Source organism: Siphateles boraxobius, unplaced genomic scaffold, assembly GCF_051911475.1.
Source record: "Siphateles boraxobius isolate OS27281-9 unplaced genomic scaffold, OSU_SipBor_1 3, whole genome shotgun sequence".
Lineage (NCBI taxonomy): Eukaryota > Metazoa > Chordata > Actinopteri > Cypriniformes > Leuciscidae > Siphateles > Siphateles boraxobius.
The window spans coordinates 237501-264823 of NW_027508919.1; the positions used below are offsets into that span (position 1 = coordinate 237501).

Consider the following 27323-nt stretch of genomic DNA (forward strand, 5'->3'; position numbering starts at 1 on the left):
CAGTACAGTCATTTTGACCATAACATATATTCTGTAATAATTTAATATAATATACATAAGCTAATAAAGACCAATAAAAGCTGCCTTTAAAAAAAAATCCAAAATCTCAATTGTTCCAAACGTTTTGTCTGGTAGTTTATATCTTAGGTTTAATTGATTGATTACAATTTCTGTTGGCCGAAACAAAGGTTTGGTGTTTTTGCATTGTTAACATTCACATCTTTGCTGTTTTCACTAATTGTTTTGTGCTTTATAATTATTTTATTGCCTGCATATTGCCTTTTTTTTTTTTTTTTTACAAAATATATTAAATTATGTGATTATGAATAAATTAATAATAATATAAAATAAAATAATATAATTAATTTAAATGATAATAATATATACATTTATATTAAAATAATATATATATATATTTCACATTAAAGTAAAGAGAATGCAGGTTTTTACCATTATAGTAGGGAGAATTTGGTGGGAATATGTGCTAAAATGTGAAACTAAAAAAAAATCTTAGTTAATGTTCTACATTTACTATTACATTTTAAAATCAAAATCTGTTTATGTTAGTTATTGCACTGTGAACTTACATGAACAACTGTATTTTTATTAAATAACATTAGCAAAGGTTAATAACTGCTGTAAAGAATATATTGCTCATGGTTAGTTCATGTTAACTAATGCATGAAGTAAAATTAGCAAATGAGATCTCATCGTAAAGTGTTCATAATAGCTTCTGTCTTCTACTTTTGATTTTGAGGTGAAATTTGAAATTTGTCCTTAAGTTGTGAGATTCACTTGAATGTGTGTGTGTGTGTGTGTGTATTCGGCTCTTACTCTTAGTAAAGGTATCCGCTGAACAGTGAACAAGTCTTGTGCTTGTATGAAACCCCTCACCGTCAGCATGACCATATAAGGACAGGTTTCCTCTGGAAACAGAAACAATAGGGGTCAATAGAACTTAATATCAGCCATCTTGTTCTCTCTCTCTCTCTCTCTCTCTCTCTCTCTCTCTCTCTATCTCTCTCTCTCTCTCTCTCTCTCTCTATCTCTCTCTCTATCTCTCTCTCTCTCTCTCTCTCTCTCTCTCTCTCTCCCTGTCATGGATCATGCTCTGTTGGACATATACAATTATGTAGAGGAGAGGAATGTGTAACGGAGCAAATAATGAGCTGAGACTTTGTACATTGCAGCTTTTGTAATAAAAAGGGCTTTTTAAAGGAATTGTTCAACCAAAAATAAACTACTTTTAGTCAGTATGTACTCTCATGCGTTTCAAAACCCATATTACGTTATTGTAATAAGTACAATAAACACATTGAATAACATTTTTTTTTTGTTGCTATAGGACACATTTGTCAATTCTAAGGTCAGTTTTTCAAAACTCTCCTAACCAACACTCAACTAAAGTTAATTTCACGTTCAAAATGCACTAAAAGTTCAAGCTCAAGTTCACTTTATTTATATAGCACAGTTACAACAGCCACTAGACTGACCAAATAGAATAAAACCTGCATAACAACACATAAAACACATATAAAAGCAGCAAAGCTAAGAGCAGCCTTAAAACAAGGGGGTAGCAAGACTCAAATATAAAATGGTAAAACCAACCTAAGAAAAGAGATCAATATGCTAAAGAGAACAGGTTTTTACCAGAGACTTGAAGACAGACAGGGTAGGGGCCGTTGTAATCTCTAGAGACAGGGTTTTCAGAGTCGTGGCTTCTGGACGGAGTGTAAGGTGATGATACACAGGGCAACTTTTTGAGCAATGTTGCCGTCAACAGGCAACCAGACGAGACACAGGGCCCACGACCGATCTAAATGATCCAGATAGAAATGTATTGCCCATTTTCAATGGAAAAGTGCCCAAGCAACAATCGCTCGGCAAGATTGGCCAGCAACATTGCTCAAAAAATTTGCCCTGTGTATCATCACCGTAAGGATGAACAAGTGCAGAGAGATAGGCAGGAGTTATATAGAGATTTAAAAACAAAGAGTCGAATTTTCAAATCTATATCTAAATAAATCATATTTGCGACACTTATGAATAATTCTGGCCGCAGTATTTTGGACTGAAGACGAGCAATATGAGAACTTGATTTACCGCAATATAAGGAATTGCAGTAATCTAGCCGAGACATTATAAATACATGAACAGCCATTTCCAGAGTGAGAAAGCCTTTGATTTTAGACAGAAACTGGAACTGATTACGGATGAAATGTGTTTGTCAGATTTTAAAGGCTGGTCAACAAGAACACCTAAGTTCCTCACTCCTGGGGATTTAAAAGCCGATAGACTCTCTAAATCAGGGCTTACACACTGACAATTTTCATTTGAGCCAAAAACTATGACCTCAGTCTTGTTATTCTTAAAACTACCAAAACACTTACACATACATGTCTCAAACTAAGCCTTTCTTCCACAGCACCAGCAAAAGTTTTCACCCAACAAACACTCATAAAACAATGACCTAAAAAACACTAACAACATGTAGCATTTAGGGATGCATCGATATAAACATTTTGGCCAATACCGATAACCGATAATTCTTTGTATTTAAAAAGCCGATAACTGATATTTTGGCCGATAAATTTAAATCCAAATTTTTATATAATTTTTGAGAGCATGATTACAAAATAAAAGAAGTCTCACCATTAAAAGCCATGTCGCAAACACAATTATAACGGTGTTCTCATTATAATTGTACGTAGCCATTTGAAACTGCAAATGTATTTTCCTTTTTGAAGTGATTCCAATCATATTAAAACCATCATGGTGTCTCAGCTGAAGGAAATAATCCATTATTTATCAGCTTTAAGATATCGGCCACATTTTCTTACTGGGCCGATAACGGTAACATTAAAAATGGACATATATCAGCTCATACCGATATGCTGGCTGATTAATCGTGGTATATGATCTAATTTTTTGTCCTTTTCAGAGCTTGACAGTCACGGTCAACATTTACTGTTGTTGTGCATATGAAAACTGGAGGAACTTCTCCTTTAAAAGCTAAATTTGCACATGCCTGCGCATACACACACAAGACGGGACAACCAGATGAGTTCCAGCATGTCTCCTGTTGCTTCTGCTGGAGAAATTAACATGCAGGGCAGCACAAAACTCAGTGGGACTCACAAACAAACTTGAAAAGAAGGGCGAGAGAGAGACGTGCGGAGGGGGAGGATAGTGAAGAGAGAGATATAATGAACGAAGCTAGATGGTAATGTTGCAAGAAGAAAGAGGGATGGTGGGAGGACGGCAGACCAGCGAGGGGGTGTACAGAGGGAGGGGCTTCAGAAGAAAGAAAAAAGGGAAGGTGAAGGAGAAGAATGCATTAGACCGGGAGAAAATAAACCAGAAGGCTGAAGAGAGAAGACGTGAGCAGAAACCATTCAGACATACAGGTACGCCAGTCATTTATACTGAGCTTTTACTGGTTACAGGTTGCCATGACGATCAGTATTATAGCAGGAACGTCAATATTGGATTAATATGTTTTTTACCATGGGAACCAGTTTCCACCCAAACAGTATCGTAAATGATGGAATAAATAGCATATTTCTAAATAAATACATCTAAATTTATTTTTAGAAAGTTTTAGAATCTTTCTGTTATTTTATGTCATTATTTCTTAATATTATTTACATTTTAAGTAACAATAACCAGTGTTATTTTTGTATCATTGAGATACTATAGTTTTTTTTAATTTATTTAGTATTTAGTATTTGACATTTTAGTAATTTTTAGTGCTGTCAAATCGATGAATGGCATCTAACATAAAACTTTGTAAATATATATATATATATTTATATACTGTATATATATTTATATTTATATACATACACATACACACACACACCTATAAAAACTTGTATGTTAGGTGTGATTAATCGATTTGACAACACTATAAATTTTATTGAGAGTAACAAAAATGTTGTTTTTATGGTTTTAGTTGTAGTTAACTATAATGTATTTGTAATAACTATAATGATATCTAGATATTTATGCATAATTAGGTGATTTTCAGTGTGATGCGAAGATGAAAATAGTTTTTTAGCATGTTTTTATGCCGTTGTTATGCTAGGGTACATGTTGCTCAGTCATAAGAGTCATCATTTGGCGTGGGTCCCTCCCTTCAGCTTTAGCCTGTGTGTTTATTCGCCTGTTTTGTCAGTCACCGGGTAAAAATTGTTAGTCTGGTCACTTAGTAAAGCAGCAGCAATACGTTTTTAAATTGTGAATTATTCGGGCAGCTGGCATCAGTCAGGCTTTCTCTTCCCCGTATGGCTTCAGCAGGTTCCCACAGTAACTGGCAGGCGGTTCGTTCTGTTGCGATGTGTGTGTGTGAGCAGCACAGTGTGTGTCCTGTGTTAAAAATACACCCTGATGTTCAGTCTGACTTTAATTCTGTCCAGAAGGATCATTCAGGCTGTATGTTTACTGAGAGAGATTGTTGTAAAGTGGGTAGAAACAGTTAAAGTGAGTTTGAAATGACGTTCACAACAGGGCAATTATTATTAACTAAAACCATAAAACACCATAAAAGCATTTTTGTTACTTGAAATGTACAAATGTTAAATGAAACAAAATACAATATTAAACATTTTATTTCAGCTAAGCAACATTTCTCATTTTCTTTTAGTTTAACTTGATGTACTAAAACTGAACTAAAAATGTATAATGCAAAATATATAGACATTTTAAATAAATTATAAAATTATTAATAAAATTAATCAAAAATACTGAAAAATAAACAACTGACACACACACAACACATTGAATTTGTATTTCCATTAATATCTAATTATTAATATCTAATAATATTTAGTTTTACAATTGTGTTACCCATTTTTCAAATATATAAACAATATAAACAAGCATAAATAAAAAGTTGTGAGGTTATGCTCACAAAAAGTTTACTAATATACAGTATTTATATATATATATATATATATATATACATATGTGTGTGTGTGTGTGTGTGTGTGTGTGTGTGTGTGTGTGTGTGTGTGTGTGTGTGTGTGTGTGTGTGTGTGTGTGTGTGTGTGTGTGTGTGTGTATATATATATTTAAAAAATAAAGAATGTATGTGTGTATTTTTTTTTTCGTGAGCATAAACTCACTTTTTTTTTTAAATAGGCTTAATACAAAAACAAAATTTTTAAAAAGAAAAATAACACTTGCATTCAAATTCAATTCCAATCTTCTTTATGAAAAGTGGTTTCATAAAAGAGGCGCAAAAACGTGCTAAGATATATCATGTTCTTTAATTTATTCATGTGTCCTGTTTAAGAATATGAACGAAGGAGCTGCTAAAATGAACATTACAGTAATTGTACCTTTATTTGTTGCAGGTTCAATATGTTGCAGGGGTCAAAGGTCACGTTCCTCCTCGTCCTCTGTGTGATGGAGTGTGTACGCTCCACATCCGTCAGTCCATCATTACTTCAGCCTCCACTCACACGCGTTCGCATTATCGAAGTCGAGGACGACTACGACGACGAAATCTCAAAGACGACGCTGGCGCCTCAGTCGGCCGGGGTCACGACCTCTCGTATGATACCCCGACCTTGTGATTATGACCCCTGTGTGGTTCAAACGACCCCCTGCGAGAGGATTTCAGCGCACACGGGTTGCCTGTGTCCTGGGTTGACGGGTCCAGATGAAAGGCCTGAGACCCCGAAACTTCGTGAGATGAAGTTGGACGGCTCCGGGGAAGTGGTTGTGTCCTGGTGCGCTCCTCGCTCCAACGTCACCTATTATGAAGTCACTATGAAAGGCAGGAAAAAGCAGCATATTTTTGGAGAATATCTAAGGAATGGAGTCATACCTGGAATGAAAGTCGGGGAGACGGTGTGTGTGGCGGCCGGGAATCAAGCAGGGCTCAGTGAAAAGTCCTGTTCCCAATACGATCCACCGCAACCAGACCGAGTTTCTCTGAGCGCAGGGATCATCGCGGGATCTGTGGGATTCCTGCTGCTGATTTCAGTGCTCGCTGTCGTATTGTGGCGACGAAGGACGTGTCGGAAGAGCGGGATGGGAGAAGCGGAAGGCCTCGGGAATCCTTCATACACCAATGATGGAGCGCTGTGATGATCAGCAGCAAACACATGCAAACATTTCAAAAGCATGGGGAGAATGAGACAAGCTGCAAAGAGACTGAGTTTTACAAGTGATTAAGATTGTTTTTATGTTTTTATAAGACATCTCTTCTGCTCACCAAGGCTGCATTCATTTGATCAAAAATACAGTAATATTCTGAAATATCAGAAAAGTTTTCTATGTGAATGTATTTTTAAAATGTAATTTATTCCTGTGATCAAAGCTGAATTTTCAGCGTCTGTACTCCAGTCTTCAGTGTCACATGATTCTCATGATATTGGTGCTCAATTATTAATAATGATTCTTGTTATTATCAATATTGGAAACATAGTTTTTGCTGCTTAATATTTTTGTGGAAACATTTTCAGAATTGTCAGGATTCTTTGATGAATAGAAAGAACAGCATTTATTTGAAAAATAATCTTTTGTAACATTATAAATGTCTTTACTGTCACTTTTGATCAATTTAATGTCTTTTTTTAACCTTACTTACCCTTAAACTTTTAAATGGTAGTGTATCATGGTTTACACAAAAATATGAAGCAGCACAACAGTTTTCAGCATTGATAATAATCAGAAATGAGCATCAAATCATCATATTATAGTGATTTCTGAAGGATCATGTGACAGTGAAGACTGGAGTAATGATGCTGAAAATTCAGCTTTGATCACAGGAATAAATTACACTTTACTATATAGAATAAAGCTATTTAAAATCGTTATAATATTTCACAAATTAGAGGTTTAACTGTATTTTTTTAATTAAATAAATGCAGCCTTGGTGAGCAGAAGAGAGTTCTTTTAATAACATTAAAAATTCTTAATTTTTATCCAAACTTTTGACCGGAAGTGTATAGTGCACTGCTATTGAAAATAATGCTCGCTGTTCACAACTAAACTGCTGTGATTGGTTCTGAATGATTGTTATTGTGAGATTGTGATTGGTTTGAACATTTAAAGTCAACATGGAATCTAAATCGTCCCTGTTTACTTCCATAATTCACATTTGTGGCCTTTTTGTGATCGATTCATAAGTGCATTTATTCCAAAGGAATTTGCATTAGTAAATAATTAAAAAATAATTGCTTCACTTTCCCCTTTTTAGATTGAATGCATTCACATTTGACTCATTAAACACACTTTTAATAAATTTGATTTCGATCTATTTAAAAAAAAAAATCCTCATCATTAAATATCTCTTTTCACTCAAAAACATCAAATTATGGAAGTAACCTCTTTTGATTACCATTTCACGACGACTTTAACACTACTAATGGTTCTTAGGAAGCCTGGCGCTTCATTAAACTGGACAGGGTTTTAAAGTATCTGTTGTACAGCTATTTTTAAGTTTATTGATGATGTTTTTAACTATTGACAGTTTTTCAATAAAGCTATTTTAATTGTATTTTCTTGACTGAGCTTGTTGTTTATTCATGCATGCATGCTTATGCCTATTTAGAAAAATTGAAAATTGACTGTTACCCAATTGAAGAAGTGGTTGTTCTTGCAGTGTCATTGTTACGTCTACTGCCTAGATGTATGTGTAAAGTGACTCTGTGGTAACATGGAAGGAAATTGCTGTAGTTGGCTTTATTGAGCAATGCTGAATCAAGTACATGCAACATATTCAGAGCCGGTTATTTTCCATCCAGCTTTGTCAATCACTCCTTCCCTTTGCTACCTACTAATCTCAGTTTATTGCTGTTATATAAAGAGAGTGCCAGGCAGATATTTGCCTCCAGCACAGACAGAGAGTGTGTTCTTGGCAAAATGGGTTAAAAGTCATATGATAAATAATACATTAGGAAATATACCTTACCTATTAACCCAAATAAGCAACAACAAAAAATCAGATTCAGAGTGAAATGCTAATTTTTCACCTTGCCTTCTATCAGGATGTCTATATAAAGAAAAGAAACACTGGGTTAAATGGTACTCTTGGATCAATGATGTAAAGATCAATAGTGTAATGAAAATGAACCCCACATGTTTCAGCCTAAACTGGTTACATTGACTTTAATTAGACACACAAGGGAATAAATTGTATGGTGCAGGTATTCATATTTTGTCACAAAACCATAAGTAAATTGTTCTAAAACTTGAACTGAGCTGAACAATGACACTATTGTCTTCTGTAGCTGCTTTACAGCTAAATTGAATTAGATTCATAATCGATGAACTTACAACATGTTATTGAACTAACCTGAATCAACATTACATCGTCAATACATCATTTTGACATTTGTCAAATTTCTGTCCTTAAAACGCTCTAGTGTGTAGGAATAATTTCTTACCAATTTCATTCCAACGCTTACTATTTCAATTTCAAAATGTAAATTTAGAGCTAGTAACGGAGGCTTGTGTGAATTACCTGAATCTGCGCGTTTGGGTTTTGGTTCTTTTGCTGTTGTCGGCTGTAGGGACCTTTGAAGTAAAGTAGTAACTGGAATCATTTGGCAAAGTGATATGTGCATGTAATGCGGTCAAGACCTGCTTGGAACTACTTTAGCCCTTAGAACGTCCCTCAACCAATCAGATGCAAGCATTCTTCAGCCTCGTTGTATAAAGCGCTATACATAAATAAATGTGGAAAAATGTTAGTTCACGCCACTGAAAGATCATCTACACATCTGTCCAGAGAGTAAAGATGGTTGAATTCCCTCAAGATGAAACAAGCCTAAAGATGCGCTGCCTGTACTCGTTCTACACATGTATTAAAAATTCATTTTTGAGTTTGAAGGGGGGAAGGGGGGCTATTTTTCTTTCTCTCTTTCCCCCTTCATTCACTAATTTAATTTAATTTAAAGAAGAAGAAAAATCTCCTTTAATAAAAAAGACTTTTATTTTGAAGGGCTGTCAGTGATGCCGCTGTTGATCTCTGGATTCAGCGGCCCGTGATTATCATCATCACCACCGTTAGTCTGACAGACCCTCCGCTCAGCTGTGAGCAGGTCGATGGAGACCCACAACTGGTGATAGCGGCGTTTATTTTTATATAATCGAGGATCCTTAACCCCTCGGATAGAGATGTCCACACAGGGACACACGAATCCAAACTCGTCCGTGAATAATTACACCATGAATTCTACACAAAACGGAGGCGGAGCGGCAGCGGCGTCCTGTCAGAACGGTACGGGATTAAAGCGAAACCAATTGAGCTAACATGCTAAAGCTAACGTGAATATCACATTCATAAACTGAGATAACAGACTGGCTAAGTGTTAGGCTAAGATGCTAATGGCTAAACTAACGTGCTTAAATGCTAAAATCACATTCAAATCCACTTGCTAAGATAGCTAAGATAACGTTAAGTTTGCAAGCTAAAGGCCCGAGATTGAGGTCAATCTAAAGCACTTGTCATCTTCGTCTCTGAGGTGGAGACATCGACCTCTACAGATCACAATAGAATAATATTTTCTGTACCTGTCATTAAAGTCATATAGCAGCTGTCGGTATGTCCTAATGAATATTAATTTCAGTCAGTTAGTTTGTTTGTTTGTTGTAATCTCCTGCCGTTAGCCCGTTAGCGGCTAGTTTAGTTCAGGTAGCCTGGTTGTTTTTTCTTCTCGTTTTAAAAATATTCAAGGTCCGAATTATTAATTAATCTCTTAAAATATTGTCATGTGGTTGGTTTGAATTTGGAACTGACATGTGTCATTGTCTCGATCAAATGTCTCATATTTGTGGAAAATTAAGCTCGCAGAATAAACATGTGTGATAAATTTGATTAAATATTCCCATCAAACCAACAGTTTTCATGTCTTAACGGTAATTTGCCAATGCCTTTTTGTGGTTTTACGAATGTGAGCTGTATTTAAACATCATGCTAATATAATTTGACTGTGTTCTTATTTTTAAACTGCACAAAATGAAGTAATAGCAATATGTTTTGTATTTTCTAATGTGCATCTTACCATTTTTTAACGACGTGTCAGGTGAATGTTGTCGAATTGTCATTTAGTAATAAAGTCAGAGAAAGATCTGTGCAAATTGTCTTTTGAACATGCTAATATCATACTAGTATCTATTAAAGTACCATGGATTACAATGCAGTGTTTTTTTTAAGCCTATACATTGATTAATTTGAATATCTGTTTTTTTATAATAACAGTTTTAAAAAAAATACTAACTTGCATGCATAAAACTTTTGCACAGTACTATATATTGTTAGACATGTATTTTTTTATTATATTTCAGTTAACAATTATTTTGTAAGTCTTTAGTTAACTATATTAACCTTGTTGCCATGTAAATACAATGTATAAATACGATAAATAAATGATATAAGACTATGGTAGTCATTCAGTAATGTGGTATTACCATCACTCTACGTATTTGGAAGGCAAATATAGAATGATGCGAGTTTCAACTGCTGTTGGATTTTATAGGTCAATTTGTGATTTGTCTAATGACAAACGTGCATTTGTCACATTTGCACATCATTTGCATGGCAATCTCACAAATCAAACTGATGTTGTTGTTGTTTTTGACAGGACCGGGACCGTCGTTCCCTGCCATGTATTCCGCATCCAGCTATAGTTCTGCTCCGCCCGCTGGTTACCCCACCATGACGGGACACAGCGCTCCTCCGACTGGAAAAATCCCAGTTTTGGGCACAGACTACAGTGGGAACTACTACCAGAATAGCTCAGGGCCGTCGCTGTACGCAGCACCACCAGGATCGCAGCCTCCTGCACATCAGTACTCCTCCTCAAATGTCCAGCAGACTGCGCCGTACACTATGCCAGCTGGGTATTACGGACAGGCGTATAGTCACCCCTCACAGGGTCAAACTCAACCCCAACCCCAACCTCAGCAGGTGCAGCCCAGCTTGGTGACACCAGCCAGTGGCAACAACCTCGGTGCCCCGCTGTACCCCATCGTTTCTTACCCATCAGCCCCTGGGAGCAGTCAGTACGGCACGCTGAGATCCTCTGAAACTGGCGCAGGTCAGCCGCCAGATTCAACGGTAATGCCACCGCCACCTACCCAGAGTTCTTTGCAACAGCATTCTCAAGGGAATGGGGCCACACCAGCTCACCAGGGATACGGAGCTCCGCCTCTCATCCAAACGGGCACTGTCAATGGCCAATCGAATGCAGGTTGGTTTGAATGCATTTCATCCTAATGCACTATGTACAGTGTTACGATCTTTAAAGGTCTATGAGATGGAACGCAACATTCAGCTATCACACTACTTCTGGTAGATTGGGAAAAGCAGAAAGATCCATGAATAGAATACAGCAAGTGTTGGAAACGTGAAAATTTAAGCCACTAGATACAGTGAGGGAGCTATGTACAATGTAAATGAGAACACACAAAAAAGAAAAGGAACATACATAGAATTATAGGGAAAAGGAACTTAAGTGGCGCCAAATTAAAGAACCAAATATAACAAAATAATTCCTCACAACCTCTAACCTAATAAAAGAGAATGTGGAAAATAAACCAAATTTTTCGGTGTATTTGATGCCCTAAAATCGTTCTCTAACTTAGAAAACAAAAATACAGAAGGTGGCGCACACTTCTTACCTAGTGTGTCTAACACCTGACATTACTACGGGCACAATGTACATCGCGCGATCTACTGACCTGTTCTCTTTTCCCACATAAAAAAAACATTAAACTCAGAACATTGGCATAAAGGACTACTAACATTAAGGAACTTAATGTTAGACTACAAATGGGATTCGATTAATAATTGATACAAAGTACGCAACTCTGGACACTACTTCCAAAAGAGACGTGCTGGAAGTCTTTTAAAGCAACGGGGCGACAGCAGATTGGACACAGAAGAGCCGCCCTAATGATGATTGACAGCTGACACGGCCAATCACAGGAACCTGAGAGCAGAATAGCAAATAGGAGACATACAAGAAAGGAAGGGAAAAAACAAAAGCACAACAACAAACACGCATAGTACAACAACAGTCAAACCAAAATGTATTCAGACACCTTCAACATTTCTCACATTATCACAGTTTATTCGCTGTAGTTTAGAAAATGGTAAGAAAATAAGACAAGAACTCGGTTATTAAATCAGTTGATATTTCACTGGTTTTGTCCATCCTTCTGTTAGACTGTCTCACGAATTAATTATGTTGAATATCTGTCAGCTGTTACATTTAAATAACAATTATATAATACCAATTTAGCTCAACACATTACCAAGCAATGTTTAATATTGTTCAGTCTGTGGTGTAAAAATGTCGCACTAGCATTTAAAGAAAAAACACTGAAGCAAAACATGTTCAGCTCAAAGTGTCGGAATAATTTTTGGTCCTAAAATGTTATACATTTTACTGGTAGTCACTGTATGAAGAACTGTTGGGTATAATATGTCACAGTTTACTTTATTTTGCTATCCTCACTTACATAAATGAACTATAGTGTCCTGCACCCAGTAGTAAAAAAATATCAAAAATGAAATCTGGTGTCTGAATAATATTTGGTTTGACTGCATATGTTCACGCAAAAGATTTGAATTAATGCTAATATTGATTGTTTTAACCAATGTAGTTCAACAACACTACAACCAAAACCTCCACAATCCCATGAGCCATCATTACGGCGGGGTCGCTCCCAGCAAAGAGGGCCCTGATAAAGAGAGAGCGCCCTCAGGAACCCCTGGCACTTCTGTGCATTCTTCACCACGACACCATCCAGGTACGAAACATCTACTTTCACACATTCATTGACAGTTAGCTGTTTCATTTCTTCCAGTAGGCTGTATTTTGACAATATTTGTGTCTTTTTAATGTCTTGTTTTGTTTATTTTTAGAGCTGCAACTACAGTAGTCAACATTTGAAGTATATCAAAACCTTTCATCAAAGTTATACATAAATTACAACAATACCCGTTCTTGTCTTAGGAAAAGTTTGATGAACTTTTTTTGATCCACTTCAAATGTTGACTACTGTATAGGCTATTGATAATCAATTAAGCTGTCTGTAATTCAGAATTTTTATATATATATATATATATATATATATATTTTATAAATATATTTTTTTTATTTAAAAAAGGTTGAACTTTATTTTACAGTACGTGCATTTGCATGTACTTACAGTGTACTTACCTAAGAAAGTACTGGGTAATGTAAGGTAACATAATTATTATATAACCTTAACTGGGGTTAAGGTTAGGTTTAGTTGAAGGTTCAGGGTTACTACCTAGTACCCAATTATTTTAATAACTATAATAAATACATAGTATGTACATGGGGAACAGGACTGTAAAATAAAGTGCTACGGAAAAAAAATACACATCTTGCTAGGGCTGCAAGTTTTGGGGAAATAAATCTAATTGTCATTTTTCAGATAAAAATTGCAATTAAAAATGTTTTTAAAAAATATCCAGGTTTTTTGGGGGTGCACAATTTGTCCTAAATTTGTACAATTATTAATATGACTATAAAAATAATTATGGTTATTATTATTATTATTACTCAATACAAATATTAGACAAAATAAGACATTTTATTGTAACCTTTCACTATAAAATAAATAAAAAAAATTAAGAAAAAATATGTAATTTTATTTTGCAGTACAACTGTACAATTGCAATACAAATATGGATGTCTTCATTTCTTAATTTTCAAAAGTTAAAACATCAAGCTTTTATTTTGGCGTAAAACTGCAGCTTAACTTAAAGCTTCTTTTATCGACAACAGCCTGTTTATTATATTCAATTCTCGTTACATGTTTTGGGAAGACGGGTGTTTTATTTTGCGTTCCCAAATGCATGTTAAAAGTGACCCAAGATGAAGTTTGTATGGTGCAGCATTTACTATGAGCTGAGCTTCTCTGAGACACTGAAAACACCGGATCAATGAACGGTGCCGTGCTTCTCTCAGAAACACACGGTGCATATATTTCATTAAAGCACAGCCTTTGCGTTTTTTAATCGATTTCATGCAGCCCTACGTCTTGCCCTCATATTGCAAGAATATTATTTTACATCCTGGCGAAAAAACTGCATTAGCACTGTAAAGTGACATTGTCGCCTACTGTTATTGTCTATTTTTATCTATTTAATCTATTTTACCAATATTTGTGTGTCATTCCTGACAGGTTGTGTCTCTTCTGATGATTCTGTGAGGATGTTTTTAATTTCTTGTGTGTCGCCAGAGAGTTTGTCATCATATTCCACATGCTTTTCTTACTCGTTCATCTCTTTCTTTACATTTTCTTAGCATCTCATCATCATGTGCTGCTAGTTTTTGGGTCATGTTAGTGTCATCCTCGTGTGAGATTTGGGTAGGAGAACTCCAGCTCAGTTCTCGTCCTCTCCTTCTGTACTCAACCCGTGTGTTGTCTCTGATGGTTGCTGTATTTCAGGACTGCTGTACGGTGACCGTGGGGTGAATAACGCCGTTAGCTCGGCCGCGGGCGATCACTCCTCATCCAGTTCTGACCATGAGGAAGAGGATGAGGAGGATGAGGAAGCAGGTCTGCTTTCGCTTTTTCATTCTTCCACTCACCTCCCTTTCTCACTTAGCTGTTCCTTCATCCCTCCATCTCAGATTTGTCTTTTTCCATCCCTACATCGTCCTTCCCCCCCATTAACGTACACGAATATACACACTTTCTACTGTCTTTAACTGATTTATATATCTCATTCTTGCAAGTTATTCATCCACTTGAAGTCTACAATTCCCATAAACATACACATGTTCATAAAGTCTGTATTCTTGTTTTATCTTTTCTGATGACCTTCACTGAGCTAAGTCAAGTGTACATAAACATTACTAGCGTACTGTGTAGTATTTGCTTCATACTATTCAATTAATTAATATCATAAATATACACATTTTTTTATTTATTTATAAGTATGCATGCAATGATAAATATTTCAAGCCATAATATGCTTCATTTGTCACATGACCTCATTAAAATGCATGTTTAATGGTGCATTCATATTACACTTACATAAATAATAAATAATTATTAAATAAATAATTTTCTCATAGTGCTTACTTCTCCCTTTGACTTGATAGAAAAACAACCAAATTGGCAGCAGTTTCAAATCAAGTCAAATTTATATATATATATATATATATATATATATATATATATATTCCTATTTTTCACGATTCACAAAATCATGATGTTAATGTTTATAATATCTGCAATGCAGGCCTTATATGTTGCATTTAGCAGATTAAAGCTCTGCAATATAATCACATTTTACAATGATACAAGCAATAAATTAAAATTTTCAATATAATATATATCGCTTTACGTGCATGTATACCCAACTTTTAATATATCGCTGGGTGAGTGTTTTAGCATTATTTTATAATATACTAGTAACACACACACACTATTTTCATTTAGTAGAGATTATAGTGATGAATTATTGAGGGAATATTTTAATAGATGTTAAAAGTCATTGGTGTCACTTTTAGGTTATTCGTCACATTGGAAAAGTGCAGTCCGGTTGAGCGCACATTTTGTACTGTACATTTTGCCTAATTTAGTTAGCTAATAAGTACTTTTTACTTACGTACAGGTCACACAAGGGCTTTTCAGACTAAAAGTCATCATACTAAACCTTGTGTATAACTCTGGGTAAAGGAGTGTTTCAAACTTGTAATTTAGAAGCTGGGTTAGCGCTGCCTTTTAACAGGGTTGTGAAGCCCTTCTCTGTTTCCCCCGCATCGCTGTGCCAAACGTGTAGTGTGAATCTATGCCGTGTTAAGATACTACGACAGGATGATTAGCAACAGACAGCCAATTGCGTGCCTCATATTCACGTGTGTTGAACTGTATATAAACGGGGTCATTTCAAGGTTCAAAGGGGAAAATGTCAAACGACGACAGAAAATGCATTAGTTGGAGTGAAGAATAGACCGTTTCATTCTTACCTTTTATAGTCTGAAAAGTCCATTCAGAAACAAATTGATAGTACAGTTGGCAATGTGTAAGTAAATTTTTTTCATTTTATTTATATAGCACCTTTACAACAGCCACTACAGGCTGAACAAAGTGCTTTGCAGAACAACCATATAAGAGAATAAAACCTGCATAACACATAAAACACAAATAAAAGCAGCAAAGCTAAGTGCAACCTTAAAACAGGAGTAGCAAAACAGTATCAGACTCAAATATAAAATGGTAAAACCAACCTAAGAAAAGAGATCAATATGCTAAAGAGAACAGGTTTTTACCAGAGACTTGAAGACAGACAGGGTAGGGGCCGTTGTAATCTCTAGAGACAGGGTTTTCAGAGTCGTGGCTTCTGGACGGAGTGTAGGGGTTAACAAGTGCAGAGAGATAGGCAGGAGTTAAAAACAAAGAGTAGAATTTTCAAATCTATTCTCTGTCGAACTGGCAATCAGTGTTGAGATTTGAGAATCGGAGAGATGTGCGACACTTATGAATAATTCTGGCCGCAGTATTTTGGACTGAAGACGAGCAATATGAGAACTTGATTTACCACAATATAAGGAATTGCAGTAATCTAGCCGAGACATTATAAATACATGAACAGCCGTTTCCGGAGTGAGAAAGCCTTTGATTTTAGACAGAAACTGGAACTGATTACGGATGAAATGTGTTTGTCAGATTTTAAAGGCTGGTCAACAAGAACACCTAAGTTCCTCACTCCTGGGGATTTAAAAGCCGATAGACTCTCTAAATCAGGGCTTACACACTGACAATTTTCATTTGAGCCAAAAATAATGACCTCAGTCTATCTTCATTTAGAAAGAGAAAATTTTGGGCTGGCCATGCTTTCACCTCCTCTAAGCATAGCAGAGGAGAATTTAACGCTACAGGGTTGTTTCTCTTGATTTGAATATAGCTAAATTTGGATTGCAATCTCAATTTAATAATGTAATATGAAGACGTGTAATACTAGAGCAGGTTGTGTGCAGCATTCGTCAAATGAATGATTCCGTTTATCAGTGTCGGGAAAGTTCACTTTCTACATGAACTAGTTCAAAGTTCAGTTCACAAATTTTAAAATGAACTAGTTCAGTTCATAGTTCATACTTTAAGAACTAGTTCATAGTTCTTTTTTTCCATATGTTGCTGCGAGCTATTATTTTTCAAAATTATTGCACAGCCCATATAGAACCACAGACAGCAGTTATTTTATCGGCGGGCAAAGTTTGCACAGAAATGTAAGATTTTTCCCATCCTCACCGACCTTGTCATAAACTGGTTTAAATGATCATACGATCCTCCTTGCTGCTTCTTGTGTTGATGACGCATGCGGCGGTGCGACACTGGTGCTGGTGTTGCCAGATTGGGTGTTTTTCCGCTACATATTAAGGCCTGTTTACGGTGTGTTTTATCCGGGTTTTCGCTCTATAGAAATCTGGCACTCTATTGAATCAGGGAACTACACTGCGACCAAAATGGTCGCATATGCGACCTTTTGAAATGCCATTGCGACCCTAATTTTTAATGGGTCGCAAATGTATCACCGTTTGATTATTTTTGTACCTACCTAATGTTTTAGGCAATATGCTATGATTTACTATGAGCATTTATTAAAACAGAAATGTGTATTTTAAGAATACGTTTTATAACGCGCTCTGAGCATTCAACACATCAAGTTGGCTTCGCGGATTCGCGCTTGTTTAACTGAGAGAACGAGCAGAGAGAGTGAAAGCCCCAGTCGCGCGCGCGCTCTCTCTCCCTCCCTCGCTCATAATAATGAATTGAGTTGACTGAATATCTTTGAGAATACACGATGGTAAAAGGTCGGAAGACCGAAGTTTTTTTTTTCTGAACTACCACTGGTTGTGAATTGTGCTAAAATAACGTTGCCTCATCTTCTCTGAAAAGCTTTCCACACATTCAGATGGCATAAACCACTCTTTCAATAAACAAAACAAAAAATCTATCTGGTGATGAAATGTTTTCTGTGTTGAGACAAATCTTGTGCGATGTCCTAAACTGCCTGGATAATCACACAACGTGTGCCGTGGTCCGTTAATGACACGTCCGATTCGCGAACTGACTCCTTTGAACCGATTCACTTTAATGAATGGTTAAAATAACAACTGATCTGTCCAACACTGAACTCAAGAGTCATTCTAGAATGATTCATTCTTTCCAAGTAGAGCTATTCAAGTCATCTGGTGAAATTATTTTTATATCGCAATATATATCGCAGAAAAATCAAATATCGCAATGTCATTTTTTTACCAATATCGTGCAGCCCTACTGTAAATTCTGTGGGCCTTCAATTGCAGGACTGTCCAAATTTTTAACTGCGTCAAAACAATTCAAACACGAATCATTGAAGCTTCACAATGACATATTATATTTATTTTACTTTTCCTTAAGAGTTCAGAAGTCTGCCCATCTGTGCCAACCATAGCATGGTGAAATCCAAAAGAAATTAATTTAGCACTTTATTGTGTAGGCTACGGTATTTTCTATTGCAGTAAATCTATCCCAACCATTTTTAAAGAAAACAAGAAGGCATGTGTTTTAAAAGATGGAGAGTAAAATAAAAAGCACATCTGTATGCAATACAGTTTCACTATTGGTCATTATTATCCAGAGCGGCTTACTATATAAATAATTTGTGCGACCAAATCATGTTTTGCGCTAGTAACTGAAAAAGTTAGTAGCGCAAGTGCCACCAGTGGAAAATGTTAGTGTAGTTCCCTGTATTGAATGAAGTTAAACTGAGAGAGCTGCCGTTCACATACACCAGAATGAACGAGTTCACAGTAACGTTCATCAGGCAGTAATATTGTACGTTCAGTTCACGTTCGCCCAAAATATGAACGACTTCATGAACTATCGTTCAATGAACGCGTTCAGGCACAACACTGTTGACTCTTTCAAGTGTGAGAAGTGCTATAAACTGCTAATGGACTGACATGCACAGGCAATGCCAGCTGTTTCCCTCTGGCTCTCTTTTCTCTGCTCATCCACAGACCTGAAGAACTGCAATTGTTTTCACTCTAAATAGTCAAATTGTCTATTTATAAAACACACTTCGCACAGAACCAGTTTCAGGAGTGATGAGAAATGTGTCTCTACCTCCCCTGAGTCTTCATGCCATTCGTCTTAGAGTCACACACTCCCACACTCTCTTTCACACACTCACACACATATGCTCTTTTCCTGCTGAGGAAGTAGTTTTTTTTTATAGGCCCAGGCAGTTTGTGAACACAAACAGAAAGTCTCATATTTACTGGCGTAGATGTTTTTTTTTTATTTGTTATTTGTAATTCTATTTTAGCTGTTCTTTTGAACTACTTTAAAGTATGTATTTGTTATAACACCCTATTAGAGTCAGCTTCTTATGGCCTACAAAAACTGAATTCAATTATTTCCAATCTTAAAACTATCAAATGTTTCTTTGGAATAATTTCGATTTTTCTTGTTTTTGAAAGAAATCTCTTCTGCTCACCAAGGCTGAATCTATTTGATCAAAAAGACATTAAAACAGTAATATTGTGAATAATGTATTCTTGTGATGTGAAAGCTGAATTTTCAGAATTATTCATAATGCTTCTTTTTATTATCAATGTTGACAATTGTTTTTGCTGCTCAATATTTTTTTGTAAACCAGGATACTTTTTTTTAAGGAATTTTTGATGAATGGAAAGTTCGAAAGAACAGCATTTATTTGAAATAGAATATTTTGTAACATTATACTTTACTGTCACTTTTGATTCATTTATCTTACTCCAGACTTTTGTAGTGTTTTGTTGTGGTAGTGTATATACAAAAATATGAAGCAGCGCAACTGCTTCACATTATACTGATTTCTGAAGGATCATGTGACACTGAAGACTGGAGTAATGATGCTGAAAATTCAGCTTTGATCACAGAAATAAATTACATTTTACAATATATTCACATAGAAAAATATTTCACGATATTAATGTTTTACTGTATTTTTGATCAAATAAATCCAGCTTCTATGAGCAGAAGATAATTCAAAAACATTAGAGAAATCGTAATATTTTCAAACTGTTGACCGGTAGTGTGTTTGGCCGGGTTTTGTTGTAACGCAGTCTGTAACATCATTCAGCTCAGAAATCAGTGGAAACTTGACCGGATCGAATAGTGTTTCCCAGATTCTCTGCACGATCACCTGCAACATTTCAGTGTCCAGTTAATGGACTGCTAATCTTGGTAACCCTGTGTGTGTTTGTGAGTGAGTGAGTGAGTGAGTGAGTGAGTGAGTGAGTGAGTGAGTGAGTGAGTGAGTGAGTGAGCGAGTGAGTGAGCGAGTGAGCGAGCGAGTGAGCGAGCGAGTGAGTGGACTCTATTTTTAGCTCTTCATTATGAAGTGTGTGTTGGGGTGCAGTGTTTTCTCAAGGGGAGTTTGTATGTGTCATGTTCAAGCCTGCTACTGATTCATCACACACTCCAGAGGTTTCATCATCCTCTCTGTGAGAAACGTCTCCTTTCTTGGACTTGCACTCTTGACTGGTCGTTCCTCTCTCCTGTAGTTGAGCTGTAATCGGAGGCAAGCAACAGTTGTGATTTTATTTTTCATGTGCCTAAAATAACATTTCATGTGTCCTCTAATATTCTGCAGTTATAAAGAGAGGTGTATGTTCAGACTGCTGATCCAGTGAGGTAACAGATTAAGCGCAGGATAACAGGGGTTTAGCCAATCACAGGCTCTCTCTCTCTCTCTCTTTCTGTCTCTGTGGTCTGGTTTCAGTAGTTGTGTAATGGAGGATTGGTGTTAGGTTAATCTGTGCTGAGGTTTATTACTCTGTCTCCTTCTCTAAGAGTCCGGATTCTGTAATATCACTGAATATCAGAGAGGAAATTGGACATGTAGCTTTAGCTTACACAGCGTTAGAGCAGTTGAGTTTGTTCTGTGTGGTGTTGGTTTGATCAGTCTATTAAACTGAGATTATTATTATTAGTAGTATCACTGGCCAATCAGTATCCATAAAGACCATTATCTGGGCAATATTGCTTAAACTCATCTTAATGTTTGTTTTTTTATTTAATTAAATATTTTGGTATTTAGATGTTTGTGTTGGCTCTGATGTGGCTTTTTATTTGTGTGTATGTGTATATGTATGTGTTTGTGTATATTTTATATATATATGTATATATTACTTTTTAATGTATTTTATTATTTTAACTGTTTTATATTGTCCTTAGTGTCACATGATCCTTCAGAAATCATTCTAATTTGCTGCTCTAGAAACATTTCTGATTATTATTAATATTGAAAACTGTTGTGCTGCTACTATATAGTTTTTATGGATTTTTTAAATAGAAAGCTCAAAATAAATATTTATATTTTATACTTTTGTAACAATATAATTATCTTTACTGTCAGTTCTGATCAATTTAATGCATCCTTCCTGAATAAAAGTACAAATTTCTCTGAAAACTTATTGATATCTTAATTGATATCTTTCTGACAACAAACATATATATATATATATATTTGATCATATGACATTTCAATGCCATATAGTCCGAAATATTTTGAGTTGCTGAAGCGCTTTTTTGAACAATTAGTTGAAATGGTAGTATGCATTCTTGAGTTTGAGTAATTTGCTGCATGCATAAAAAATTAGAACAATCCCAACCCACACGTCCCTCATGTCTGTGTGTTTATAAACTCTTGCAGGTGGAGACAGCTCGTCTACAACCACAGGCAGTGCCTCTCCGGTTCCCAACAGTTATGAGTCTCTGGAAGGCGGCAATTACTCGGGTACATCCTCACAGCGCTCAGTGACAGATCTACCCGAGAATGACTTGCTGATACATATTTATCTCGTATTTCTCTTCAGATCATACAGCTCCTCCTGCCGGTGTTCCCACCAAGCAAGCTCCTCCCTTCGGATACAATTACCCAACCATGCATCCTGCGTACCAACAAAACCCCGCCCCCATACCAGACTCCTCCCCCTCACACGGAGGATACAAACCACCAGGATACCAGCCGTACTCACAGGTACCGACAACGACGCAAGTTTGTGATATTTCTAGGGCTGCCCCCTAATAGTTGACTAACCATTAGTCGACTAGAAGAGGATTTGGTCGAGTAAGAGTCGGGTTAGTCGCAAAATCACGCAGGCTGTAAAATGTATGATTTATGCCTTATTAATATAAACGTGCGATTAGTCGACTAATGGCTTAAATGAACGACTGCTAGTCTATATAAATCTTTAGTCGAGGGCAGCTCTAGATATTTCAGTGTCTATTCAGTTAATTTGTTGAGGTCAATTTATAGAGAAAGACTTACACGCCTGCGCACATATATATTCAAATGCGCACACCTATAGACTACTAAACGCATATCACGCATGTGCACTCCGTCAGCGTTTTCACAGATTCATGTTTTTGAAGTTTGCGTGGAGATAACTTTTTCTAAATTATTCACCCCTGCATCTAAACCTATTTTAAGGTTTGCGTTCGCGAGGTTTTCTGTCAGATCAGTGTCGTGTTAGCGGCCCCTAAGCTAATAACTAATGATCTTTGCAACGGAAGTGAATCAATCAAAACTAACTTTAGCTGGAGAAGAACTTTATTCTAGACCAGCTGTAAAGCCAGAACAATCTCTGTTGCTTAATTTCCTATTATCACTGTAAAGCTGCTTTGAAACAATCTATATGGTTAAAAGCGCTATATAAATGAAGGTGACTTGACTTGTCTAATCAGGAAGTGGTTCAGTATAAATGGCTGTGTTTGTGTTTCCGTAGCCTTTCCCGTCTCTGTCTGAGCTGTCGTCAGCTTTAGGAGGCCTCAGTGGCGTTCCTGAGCTGGATGTGGAAACCTTGAGACCAGTGAATCTACTCCAGGAGAGAAACATCCTTCCTCCCCAACGAGCTCCTCCACCTGAGCCCAACCTGAGCAACGACCTTCGCAAGGTCAACTGCAGCCCCGAGTAAGAGCAGAGAGACGACGTGTTTGTAGGAGGTTGTGGTTTCACACGACAGGTGCAAACAGAGAAACAGCTTTGCATTTTGTTAACAGTTTCTCTTTCATTCTCTGTCTGTCTCTTCCAGGACGTTTCGCTGTACTCTCACTAACATTCCCCAGACTCAAGCTCTGTTGAATAAAGCTCGTCTGCCTCTTGGATTATTGCTGCATCCCTTCAGAGATTTAACGGTAGGATGTCACCTGAGCAGAAAGCACAAATCAAACTCAACCCTTGGTCTATGCAATAGTTATTGATGCTACATTACCATACAATATCATGTTTTTTTCTTAGCGAATAGTCAGAATAACGAAAATTGCGTGTAAACGGGAGTGAAGAGGTTTACTTGTGTAATTTAAATATCTTACTGCGATTTAAGTACTTACGCATTATTGGTGACCATGTAGATGTAGTCATTGAAAGCTATTGTCATAGTTATGACATCACAACCACATCGACTCCTTTAAAATATGTCAATAAACTTTACCACATCTAATAATTTTTTATCCGCTCTTGATAAGAACGATAAAGGTCATAAATGGGTGTCATACACCTGTCCTATCTAGAGTTTTGCTGACATTAGACCATGATAATGCAGATATAATTATGTCTTCATTAACTCTCTCTCTCTCTCGTTGTCTCTGCAGCAGTTGCCGGTCATCACCTCTAACACTATAGTTCGTTGTCGTTCGTGTCGAACGTATATAAACCCTTTCGTTTCGTTTTTGGACCAGCGCAGGTGGAAGTGTAATTTGTGTTACCGAGTCAATGATGGTAAGAGCCCTACAGGTTATATAAATAATTTTTCATATGTGTTAGCATATTAGTGCTCTCATAGAGTCTCTTCTTCTCGATCAGTTCCTGATGAGTTCATGTATAATCCTGTTACTCGTTCATACGGTGAGCCCCATAAAAGACCAGAGGTCCAGAATTCAACTGTGGAGTTCATCGCCTCCTCTGATTACATGGTGAGTCTGTCTGTCTTTTAAAGAGCTTCAATGTTTCTGTTTATGCATGTTTTCTTTCCTTTTTATTTGTCTTTTTTAAGGTCAGACAAGTAATTTGTTGAGGTCAATTTGTAAAAAAAAATGTAATACAAAAAATTAAAATAAAAAAAGACTGCACGCCACCGTCTTTCTCACAAGTTCGTGTATTTGAAGTTTGTGCAGAGATACATTTTTTTACATTTATTTTCAAGACTTGCACCTTGGAACCTATTTCAAGTTTTGCGCCTATTTCAACTAATGATCTTTGCAATGGAAGTGAATCAATCAACTAACTTTAGCTGGATAATAACTTTATTCTAGAGCTGCTGTAAAGACAAAACAATCTCTGTTACTTTAATTTCCTATTATCACTGTGAAGCTGCTTTGAAACAATCTATATTGTTAAAAGCGCTATATAAATGATGGTGACTTGACTTTCCCTCTCTAGCTGCGACCTCCTCAGCCTGCTGTGTACCTGTTCGTGTTGGATGTGTCCCATAATGCCGTGGAGTCGGGCTACCTGAATGTGTTTTGCCAGTCGTTATTGGACAACCTAGAAAAGTGAGATATTAGTCTTTACTCAAATCAGATTGCATGTTTATTCACACCCAGCCCTCAGATATGACAAGGCTTGTATGTGTTTCTCTGTCTTAGATTGCCTGGAGATACGCGTACACACATCGGGTTTGTGACGTTTGACAACACTGTCCACTTCTATAACCTGCAGGAGGGTCTTTCTCAGCCTCAGATGCTGGTTGTGTCTGACATTGATGGTAATCCTGTCTGATTCTCTTACTTTCTTTCTCTGCATTCAATGACTTTAGCTTTGCACATCAAGAGTAGCTTTAGTCTAATTAATCAACAAAGTTTTAGCACAAAAAATTGCCCATTATTGATTGATAATAGCCACTTTCACTCAAGAAATCTGTTAACTTAGCCTAAAATTGGCATGATTTGATCTGTTTTTACATAAGCAGCTTTTCATGTCTATATTGGCACACCACTACTAAAATACCGTTCAGACTCTCTAATGTCATTTGACAGAAATAAAGTAGAGTACTACTAGTTTTGAAAATAAATTATATAATTTATTTATTATATATCAATATTTTTTTATTTTTTTGTACTCTGTTATATGTTTGTGTATATATGTGGAACTCGTAGTCTACTATTACTCGATTATTTATTTATTCATTCTATCTGAATCTACAGTGCATTCAATTTTCATGACAATGTTTATGCATTTGCCATTTCATTTTGTCAAAAATCATTATTTTGCAAATTGTACTGCAAAATGATATATAGAATATAGTCCCATATTTCTGCTGCTCCTTCAATATTGAGACACTAGAAGTTGTTAAACAAGCTTAATTTGAAGACAAAAAGGCATCACTTTTAAAGCTAGTCCGCGTTAACTAGCTTTAAAAATTATGCCTTTTTGTCTTCAAATTAAGCTTGTTTTACTCAAAAGTATGCTTGAAGTATGTGTAGATCCCTTTAAACTAATCTAAACGGTTTGTTAATCACACAAGCCCATATTGCCTTTTCTATTTTAATTCTTATAATTGTGCAAAAAGATGCATTGTTCTTCAATCTGATGAGAGATTTGTTTGATTCTCTTTAGATGTTTTTATCCCGACACACAACAGTCTGCTGGTGAATCTCAAAGAGAGTAAAGAGGTTTGAATCTTATCTTTCTCCTCTCTATATTTTAAGCCTGTGTGTGTGTGTGTGTGTGTGTGTGTGTGTGTGTGTGTGTGTGTGTGTGTGTGTGTGTGTGTGTGTGTGTGTGTGTGTGTGTGTGTGTGTGTGTGTGTGTGTTGTGTTTGTGTTTGTGTTTGTGTGTGTGAGGTCAGCCCTGTGTTTGTGTTTCCATCTCCCGGTTTCATATCTCTGTACTGCACAAGCTTTGATATGTGACACCGTTTTTGCAGCTGTGTTATCTGTGTGTTTGTGCATGTGCTCGCAGCTGGTGAAGGACCTGCTGAACGCTCTGCCGGGGATGTTCACACACACACGAGAGACTCAGAGCGCTCTGGGTCCGGCTCTGCAGGCGGCATATAAACTCATGTGCCCAACCGGAGGCCGAGTGTCCGTGTTTCAGACCCAGCTGCCCACTCTCGGCGCTGGACTCCTGCAGTCACGGGAAGACCCCAACCTCAGATCCAGCACCAAGGTAACTCTCCTGAATCATCATTCAAGTTAAAACGCTGATCCGAAATAAATAAACAGACTTTCATATCAGTGGCTGCTCAGGGAAATTTGGGAAGTTTTTCAACCAGTCATAAGGGAATTTGCAATTTACCTGCATAGAAATGGGCCTTCCAGTTATAGGCATGAATAAAAAGCTCTTTTCCAGCCATAAATATTTAGGGTTTCTGCGGGTCCTTAAAAAGTCTTAAAGTCAGCATGAAACTGAAGTTACACAAGTGTTTTCTTCCCTATTGTGTCGTATATCCGAGTGAAACACTTCTGGAACAAGGACAAATGTGGCTTGATTTTGTCTGTGTGGAATTGATTGGATGGTTGTGGTTTGCTATTGGTGGATCTCATGTGAGTGACAGGTTATAGCCCCGCCCACATCATCAGAGAAGAGAAGGGATGCTGCGAGAGGAACTTATTCTGATGCAAGATTATTAAAACAATAATGATGTGCACAGATAAAGCATTTATAATAAACATTTCAATATTTCATAAAAAATAAGAATTGTCACTTTTGATTAATGGTCACTTTATTATTATTATAATTATAACCTTTATTTTACCAGGAAAGAAGCACATTGAGATTAAGAATCTCTTTTACAAGTGCGTCCTGGCCAAAACTTAAAATGCTTTAAACAGAAGTCTTAATTATCATTTTAGAAGGTCTTAAACTAGGGGACTGAAAAACATGAAGTAGTTTGCAATGAATATGCCAAGTAATGCAGTAGTTATGTAAAGCAGCATATTTTATCTCCCTCTTTTTCAAAAAGCTGCTGGAAATAGTAAAGCATAGACATTTCAAAATAGGAGTCCCAGTGTATTTTATGCTTTGTTTTAATTAGAAGTCCTGCATTTATGGATAACATTTTTCTGGATATTTTTGGTATTTCAGTTGCTCTAACTGTATCTGCCATTTAATTAAACTCTTGTTGAACCTTCTCTCTGGGCCGCCCTGTTATAGGGCTGGACAATAATTAAATATAAATATATATCGTTTTTTTTTTTTCCAATAACGGTGATATGATTTTTGAAACACATTTTCGATATTTCAATATGCATAACCGCATTTGTCACTGACTGACGTTAGGCGCAGATTTCCAACGCGACAAGTTTTTGCTATAAGATGAGCGCCCCATGACCGCAATACAAAT

The 27323-nt window shown here is 36.5% G+C and overlaps 2 protein-coding genes across 3 annotated transcripts in view; both read left to right on the top strand.

Moving 5' to 3' along the window:
- The first annotated feature begins 3069 nt into the window (after positions 1-3069).
- LOC143756684 (leucine-rich repeat neuronal protein 4) lies at positions 3070-7510 on the top strand. Its single transcript, XM_077247255.1, has 2 exons — positions 3070-3407; positions 5358-7510. Exon 2 carries the CDS (start codon positions 5365-5367, stop codon positions 6094-6096), a length of 732 nt encoding a protein of 243 aa, XP_077103370.1. The 5' UTR covers positions 3070-3407; positions 5358-5364; the 3' UTR covers positions 6097-7510.
- A 1436-nt stretch (positions 7511-8946) lies between these two features.
- The window catches only part of sec24b (SEC24 homolog B, COPII coat complex component), a 34563-nt gene continuing 16186 nt past the window's right edge, over positions 8947-27323 (top strand). Inside the window, exons 1-14 of one of the 2 annotated variants that reach the window (XM_077247248.1) lie at positions 8947-9235; positions 10599-11207; positions 12625-12771; positions 14446-14556; positions 21692-21775; positions 21855-22018; positions 22767-22951; positions 23073-23175; positions 23632-23758; positions 23843-23952; positions 24419-24531; positions 24625-24743; positions 25595-25650; positions 25940-26146. In XM_077247248.1, the coding sequence (XP_077103363.1) occupies positions 9133-9235; positions 10599-11207; positions 12625-12771; positions 14446-14556; positions 21692-21775; positions 21855-22018; positions 22767-22951; positions 23073-23175; positions 23632-23758; positions 23843-23952; positions 24419-24531; positions 24625-24743; positions 25595-25650; positions 25940-26146 (2238 nt within the window). In that variant the 5' untranslated portion in view covers positions 8947-9132. The remainder of the gene's footprint in view (positions 9236-10598; positions 11208-12624; positions 12772-14445; positions 14557-21691; positions 21776-21854; positions 22019-22766; positions 22952-23072; positions 23176-23631; positions 23759-23842; positions 23953-24418; positions 24532-24624; positions 24744-25594; positions 25651-25939; positions 26147-27323) is intronic. The other variant, XM_077247249.1, reaches the window with a different exon arrangement.